The 8627-nt window shown below is 39.9% G+C and overlaps 1 protein-coding gene across 1 annotated transcript; it reads right to left on the reverse strand.

The window, feature by feature from the left end:
- Positions 1 to 6278: 6278 nt before the first annotated feature.
- LOC114543949 lies at positions 6279 to 7994 on the reverse strand. The gene has a single exon (XM_028562734.1). It carries the CDS (start codon positions 7992 to 7994, stop codon positions 6279 to 6281), a length of 1716 nt encoding a protein of 571 aa, XP_028418535.1.
- Between the last annotated feature and the right edge of the window lie 633 nt (positions 7995 to 8627).

The following is an 8627-nucleotide window of genomic DNA, read 5'->3' on the forward strand; positions in this document are numbered from 1 at the left end:
AGATGCTGAACTTTTGATGTGCTGAACCCAATGTTTATTAATTAAGGAACGTATAGTTGACTCATTTTCCCATCAACTGTTCCTGGCTTGAATTTGAAGTGTGTATAATTCCACTCGAATTTAAGACCCTTTAAGTTTAAGTACTTTAAGACCTTTGAGTTAAAGTCTGTTTAAGTTCATCATTTGCATTTGATTCGTCTTAATCATGAAACAGGCCTAAAATGAACCTGCAACTCACAGGGAAATGCTATATCTGTCCTTGAAGTCCTCAAACTATTTTCAAAGTACTTTCTCTTAATCTTGTAGCGAATTCAACCATATTCTCATCAAAGATTATTAACAAGAAAAAGGCGTGCTCCAAAAAAGGTGTAGTGTAGTTCCATGAGTATGCAGTTTTGTTCTGTTGAAGCCAGGGTACAGTAAATTCATAATGCACTTCTCATCCCTTTGTTTATAGAAAAGAAAATTACGCAAACAATGTTTTTGTTTAGCTGAAAATAACGCTGAGGAGGCGCTTTCTAGTTCCTTAAAAATTAAGTTGTTGCAAAACAGACTCGGAGGAAAACATGTTTCCTTTCGGGTTTCAGCCACAGCCAATGCTGTTAAGGATCTGCTTTACTAAGGATTTGTTTGTATTATTACACTTTTAAATTGCCTATATCAACCTCAGGGAAATAACCTATTTAGATTAATTAGACAATTTTAAGAACATATGCATTATATTTGATACAATGAAAATTTGATCTTCATGCACTTTTCTGGCTCAAAGTTGGCTTTTTTGGTGTTTGACTGTGAGGTGCTGTGACTAGGAACTATTTGCACCTTCTCACCGGAAGTGACCTACATTGGAGAACACGCTCATTTTGTAAACTGAAAACACGCTTTAAAATATAGAAATATAGGCAATAAAGTGTGAAATCTTGTGGTATATTTTAAACCTTTTTGGTTTGTCTTCGCTAAGATGTCATAAAGTTTTTCCTACAAGACAGCCAACTTGATTCGGATATTTATTTCATTCTGGATTATATATTGGAATTTGAAGATGATGCTGTTCAACCTGCTTCAAGAGACAGTACGCCTACACATGACGGTTTATATCAACCTTACCAAGACGAACCGATTGCTGACCCTGCTTGGATAGCTCAGTATAATAAAGAGAGACGTGTACAGGAAGAAGGCAGCTTCTTTTATCTCGCTTAAATGGGACTATCCCAGTGTCAGATTAGTAAGTGAAATATATGAAGTACTATATTATTATTCATATAAAGCACACGTTTATTTGTCTGGTGATTTTCATAAAGCTGTGTGAAAATACTGAAATTTCACGGTATTGTTCCACAATGACACAATCATGCAATATAAATATATATAAAATATAAAAATTGCAAGATCGATCTCTTGGTACATGAAAAAGAGGCTCAATGTTGCCAAGAAATTGAAGGCTGCACTGAAGCGTTAAGTGGAGAACTGGTCTTACAAGAACTTGAAGAAGGTTTTGCTTCGGTTTGTTTAGCGCCCTGGGTCTGGCAGGGCGCAAGTTTAATAAAATAGATTGAAATATAATGTGCAAGGTGATGAAAACAGGCAAGTATTCACAATAACTAGTGGCTTATGTGCACGTCCTTTAGCCATTTTAATTTAAACATGATTATTTAAAAGAAGTTCTCAATACTTCACATTGATCTATTTTGTGTATAAAGAAGATTATTAAATATACTATTTAACAAATTTAAAAAGAGCTCATTATATTACAGGTATTTTCAAAGTGTTGCTTACAGAGAATACATCCAATTGGTTTATGGCTACTTGGGAAAGAGAAGAATACTTTTGCTGACATGTGCTTATGATTCCATAAGACAAAGGTTTGGAGGAAAGATCTTCAAAGGTTTTGAGGATGAGGATGATGAACAGTCAACATGATATACCCTTTCTGTAGGCTTGTGGAAACACCATGTAAATTTTTGTTCAAAAAGCCTTTGATCCATAAGGATGAATTTTGCCATTGAAAATACAGCACTTACAAATGCGTATTGCTTGCATATCAAAAGCTTTGTGAACACAATTTTACACAGTGTTTCCAAAAATGAGAAAACTTTCTAGTCATCTCACTATGCAAAGTGAAACTAACTGCTCAGTGCACGAAAGCCATGTCACCAGAAACCAATATTATTGGGATTTCTTTGCAAATTTATTCTAAAAAATTATTTTCTTGCTTCAACATTTTTTGGACAATCCTTAATTTTCCCATGTCCTTTCATTGGGTTGCCACATGTTCTAAAATGGGGTGTTGCCCTTTCTTTAACTTGTGGAACTGGCGCAACTTGTGGAACTATAGGTTCCTGTTTTTGAAGTTCTAAAAATTAATATTTCTTAGTAAATATTACTTGCAATATTAAAAAAGTAACTTTTCTACATCTACTATAATTTAGTAGAAATGCTGATTTAATGAAATCCATATTTACCTGTAGCTGGAACATCAATAGAAACTTTCTCTCTATGCTGGTAGCTCTTTTCTATTGCCTCCTCTCTAGATTTTTTTCCAGCATTGTGTTGATTGGTGCTGGCATCATCTTTGCCAATACACGACATGCAGCCTGAAGTGTTTTGTCATCTGAATGGCTCATTACTTTATATATATCTTCAACATAATCTAAAATTATATTCAACACAGGTTTATTCATAATGAAGAGTATTTCAACACGAACTTTCTACCACAGTTCAACACTGTAAAATATATATTATATTCAATCTCTTACCAAAATTTGGTAGAACTCCAACACTTCTCACTGTTGCTTCACAATTCTTAAATTTGGGGTACACCACTTTCACTTGAACTTTGCCAGATTTTGTTTTTCATTCCTCTCTTTGTAGATTACAATTAAAGTGGCAAACAGCTAAAATATGCCTGCAACATAGATATAAATAAGTTATTTGTGATATACAGATTTGAGCATTTAAATTCAGTGATTAAATTTTTTCAATGAATGCTGAAAAGTGATACTCGCAATACATTCCTCGAAATGAGTATGCAATAATTTTAGGAGAAAAATGATTGAGTACTGAGTGGAACCCTTCCAGGCAGCTAGTTTGTGACAAAGGCGATCCTTGCATATCTTAAAGCGATCAGGGTGGTGATATATTTAGTATGGATAATTTAATTTATAATAGTATATTTAATATGTGCAGTCTGGTAAGTTAAGATCAAATAATAAATTCACCTTTGTGAAGCCCCTTTGCTTTCTTTTGTCCATAGTCAGTTGTTACCCCAAATGGGCTTATGGCACATTTATATGGTCCTGTTGAGGGAAGAAGACATGATGCTTTCATTCTTAATACCAGTGGATTGTTACCGCTCCTGTAACAATTAGTCAAACCGAAGGGAGAACCATATGTTCTATAACTCAAAACATTTTGGCTCCATTCAAAGGGGCACAAATGAGCAAACAATTCAATAAGGATATGAGCAAAGTCAGAATATCGGTGGAATGGGGATTTTGTAAAATACTGCAATATTTTGCATATCTCGATTTAAAAAAAAAATCAAAAAGTCCTACTACAACAAGTTGGGAAATGTTATGCAGTTGCTTGTGTGTTAATTAACTGCCATACATGTCTGTATGGTTCCATCACCAGCAAGTACTTTGGACTTGACCCACCGTCATTGGAAACATATCTTTTAAACAATTAAATTTTTCCTTGTGAACATTTGACACTTAAGATTGTAACTGATACATCTTGTACAATATAAACCTTTAAAAGTTATAAACTTTGAATAAACACTTAGTTTTAGTATACTTTAGTTCAAATGTAAATTTTTTTGCAAAAGTTTGATCATGGCCCATCTCTCCTCCTTTTCAAGTTTTAGTCTCTGCTTTCTCTCAGCAATCTCTATTTCTTGTTGGTTTGCTTTTAGCTCCAGTTCCTTTTTCCGTACTTCCAGTTCTTTTTCTTTCAGTTGTATTTTCTTATATTTCTTTGACAGTAGCTCAATAGCAGATAGCTTAGATACCCTTCTCTTCTTGGTTTTTTGCTTCTCTACACGAAATTACAGTGACTCTATCATTGTTTTTGTGATTGATTAAAATAAGTTCTCCATGTAAATGCCTTTGGATATTTTTACAGGGTATCCATGTGACAAAAATGCAACTATTTGCAACCATCCCCTCGTTTTAAAGAGGGCAAAACTTTCCCTAAGAGTGGGTTAGGATTGAATTTGTTGTAACAACTGGTGGTACTGAAAACGGGTGTGTTGAGTTAAAAAGGGCAATGAGCAAAGAAAAACAAATTGTCATGAAAATAATTGTTGGATCAAAGCTAATTATTTTGTTGGTGGAAGTTTCTTTTCATGATTACACATTCTTAATATCAATCCTGAACCATTTTCATGTTAGCCATGCTCAGTTATTGTCAGTATTAAAATCTTTAGTTTTGTCCACATTTTTGTCCATATTTGTTCTCTCGCATTGGCAAAAACAGGTATTTAATATAGCTCAGTGAGCTCAGTGCTCCTAATCTTTTTTTCTCAAAAAGTGAAGCAAAAAACATGGCGGACTTCGCCCTTTTGCGCATGCGCAGAAGCTCTGCTGACGCCACATGGTCCCCTTTGCCCATGGTAATTACCACTGACCAGGCTCAAATATGAGCCCGCTACAAGAGAATGCTCTCCCCTGTTTTTTTAATTTTTATCTGTGAAAAGTGTGCAAACAGCGTTTTCACTTCGAAGGATTTTTTCCTTTTTAAGGAAATCTTGACTTTATGGAGGATAAAAAAAGGAAATCGAAAATTAAAGGAAATATGAAAGAAATTCTAAATTGTGAAGGAAAAAAAAGGGATTTTTTAAATTAGCAGTGGGTATTAGGAACTTATAAGAGTTTTCCTATCTTTTATTAAAATTTCTTAATTGATTAATACACGTTTGAAGTTTAAAATGGAAGCACTATATCACAGCACTGAACTGTATAACATGGAAGGCTAACTTAAAGGAATTACGCAATCCAAAAGTGAAGCCAAAAATGGCGGTCATGAAGCCTTCTTGGGCGTCATTCTCAGTTTCCCAAACGCGCGGTCAATCGTCAAACTTTATCATTATTACATTGCAAACGGCGAGGCGTGTCGTTTTCATTGATTTAATTAAAAACAAGAAGGAATACGATTTCAACAAAGCCCCCAAAACAAAACAAATTTAAAGCCCCCGGCCCCAAACAAAATTAAACATAGGCGCATACATTAGGTAGACCAATGAAATTCTTTAGGGATGCTTTTCAACTATAAATTCTATAAAGCTCGCGTTTTATACAATACTTTCATAATTTATTTTACAGTAAAATTATATTTACCTGTGAAAAAATACAGGCCTATTTTCCTTTTTTCGGTCGTTGCTTTTACAGCGGGGTACCACGCAATAACGTGGCATTTTTATCAACTTGCAGTTGTTTCACATTTTGAATTTCCTATCAGCTTTTTACACTAACGCCTAATATATTTTTGCTTGGGAACAGTACGTAGAAAAGATTGAAGAAAGTAGCAGGCCTTTGCATTTTAAATTTCCCGCGCCTTAGTTGACCGCGCGAAAAAAACGCGTTTGGGAGACTGAGAATGACGCCCAAGAAAGCTTTATAAGCCGCCATTTTTGGCTTCACTTATAGATACTGGAGGTAACCTTCCATGTTATACAGTTCAGTGTATCACAGAGCATACAGAGGTTTGACTGCTGTTAATTTTGCGTACCCCTGGCTTAGCCAGTGTGCTTAAGAGAGGCCTTCTCCCCCCGGGAAAGCATGCATATGGCGGCGGCTTGAACACATGTATGGAATATAAACAGCCAAGACAGAACTATCAGGAGAAATCGTATTTTTGACAAAAACGTTGCTCAATTTTTTTCTCAAAACCAGATTTTGTTAGTTCTTATCCTTTAGAAGAGTATAGAAGTGGGAGCGATCTGTCTATTTATATAGCGATGGCTATTTATAATGTTCGGGGGGGGCAGAGCCTCTCTTTAGCGCACTGGCTAACAACATGGCCGCTAGGAACGCATAATTAATGGAAGGTCAAACCTCTGTATGCTCTGTGACTATATACTCAGTGTCATAAATTATCCCATGACGTCCAAAGCAACATCAGTCGCCAAAAGCAAATCTTTGCCAAAAGTGAAACCAAGTCCAAAAAGGCAAAAACGGTATGAACATGGCCGATTTCGAGTCTTCAGGTAATGAAACCGAAGAAAGTGATAGAAATAGTGAGCGATGTAACTCCCAAATTCTTCTGAGAGCTACGCTGCTTTAGTGTGCCGTTAGTGCCAGCGCTCTCTTGTCATTTTGCGACATTGACTGTTTGGCATCGTAGGACGAGTCGTTGAACTCCAAGTTGCAATAGTCCTGGAATTGCTGCTCAAGACGAGCAGTGCTCTGCAAAAAGTTGGACGTAGCTGACGTGTTCTTTCCTCTACCAAGAGGGCCATTGAGTACCCATCCTAGGATGGTCCGAGTCGCGAAAGGTCCTCCGCTCTCACTTTGTCGTACTTCCATTGGTTGTATTGCTTCGGGGACGTCGCTTCCGATAAGCAGGCCGATTTTGGCGTCGATCTCTGGCAAGGATAATCCTTCAAGATGTGGCCAGCGGTTTACATCTTCCTGGTTACTGATGGCGTCGCGGGAGATTGGTAGAGATGGTCGTGAATACACCACTGGCATATTAACGGGCTGTGCTGCTGAATCCAGTGAAGACACTTCAAGACTCACCTGGGAGCACTGCACGAGCAAGTTTTTACCTTGTATCGTCGTCAGCGACAGACTCATCTTGCGGCCTTGAAGGTCGAGTTGGTCGAGCAGGGCTTCGGTGCAGAATGATGCATTCGAGCCCGAATCCAAGAATGCATACGTTTCCACCGTCTTAGATGCACCATGGCCAGATGCCTTGACGCGAACAGGAACGATGGCCAGCGCTGTCACAGAATCGTATCTTGGCGCGTTGGGTTTGGTCGACATTCGAACGTACAAACTATCGGCTTGTGTAGGGTTTTCGTCTGCTGGCGTACTGTTCCGGTTGGCTACGCTCTCTTGACTGGGTGTTGCATCAGCATCGTGTTCGGGCGTCTTCTCGGACCTCGGATGCAGAAACGTCGAGTGCTTTGTTTCACATTCTGGCACCTTGCAGTAACTGGGTTTGGGACACGCATTGACAAAATGTCCTGGCAGTAGACAGTTGAGGCACAGTTTGCTGTTTCTGACTACTTGTCTTCTTTCGGCCAACGATTGCTTCCGGAACTTTTCGCAGCGTGACAGCCAGTGGGCCATCTTACACAGTGGGCACCACTTTTCTCTGGCTTCGGTCGAGGTTTGCTCGCCCCCTTGCGTTGCGAAACCGTTGGCACTACGGCGTGGTCGTTGATTTCCTGGGCCGGTGATTTTGTCTGACGCTCTTTCAAGTTTACCGAACACAGGATGGCTGGCTGCTCTGGCCTTCATCGTCACGAAATCTGTTAGGTCCTTGACTGTCACGTCTCTTTCTTCTTTTTCCACAATACGGTCCACCGCGTCTCGCCATTTCGCGCGAAGTGGGTACGGCAGGCGATCGACGATTTCCTTTAGGTTTTCTGGATTGTCCAGTTTCCCTATGTAACCAATTTCCTTCAATGTGTTGGTGCAACTCACCAGCTGGATGGAGAATCTCTGCAGCTCCTCGCCGTCCTCTGTTCTGATGGGGGCCCCGTTGATGAGTTTCTGTACGTGCGCGGCGGCGATCTTGTATTTCTGACCGTATCGCTCCTTAAGCAAGCGTCGTGCTTCTCTATATCCCTCCTCTGGCTGCATGGACAGACAACTTCGCATCAATTCCTGCACGCTTCCGGAAGTGTGCTGCACTAAAAGGTAGAGTCTTGCGCTGGGGTCGTTTGCCTTGCGCTCTACCAGATGTTCAAACGCACGCACAAAGTCGCAGTAACCTAGGGGATCGCCGTTAAACGTCTGTAAACTGGGTCGTGGTAAGGTGAGCGCCATTACGCTTTCTTGTTGCTGTTGGACTAGCTGCTGTAGCACCCCATTCTGATGTTCTTGCGTTGTCATTAGCGCTTGGAACGATTCCTCGCGAAACTTATCCAATTGAGAAAGGTAGTTGACGTACGAGCGTTCGTAGCCCTGCGGCGTTACAGCGCGCCATTCGGGGGCTTCAGGGTTGAGTGTTTGACGTGCAGACATGTCTACGGCAGCGGGCTTAGCTTCGGGACTTGAAGAAACCTTTGGGGCATTCTCGAGTCGTTGGTCGGTGAGATTTAACTTGCGCTGGACCGGTGCAGAACTATGCAAAACACTTTTGCCGTTACGACTGCGTATTTCCTCGATTTCGCTTTCTTCGTAGGCTCTTTGTTCAGCTTCAGCGACCGCTAACTCAGTCCTTGCCTTTCTTGGATAGACGCAGCTTTAGCTTCAAGCGCTGCTATCTTGGCTGCCGCTCTTGCTTTCGCGCTTGCTGAGCTTCTTGTCAAGCTGGTCTTAGACTTAGCGCGCGAGGAGGTATACGATGCCACGTTGCTAGCTGAGTCTTCCGGATGTACGATTACGTCAATGCATTGTTGTTTGAGCCACGATTGCATTTGTGTTTCTATGGCGCGCACTTGTTCTAACACGGTATGA

The sequence above is a fragment of the Dendronephthya gigantea genome, unplaced genomic scaffold, assembly GCF_004324835.1.
Source record: "Dendronephthya gigantea isolate DGI-Jeju-01 unplaced genomic scaffold, DenGig_1.0 000599F, whole genome shotgun sequence".
Lineage (NCBI taxonomy): Eukaryota > Metazoa > Cnidaria > Anthozoa > Malacalcyonacea > Nephtheidae > Dendronephthya > Dendronephthya gigantea.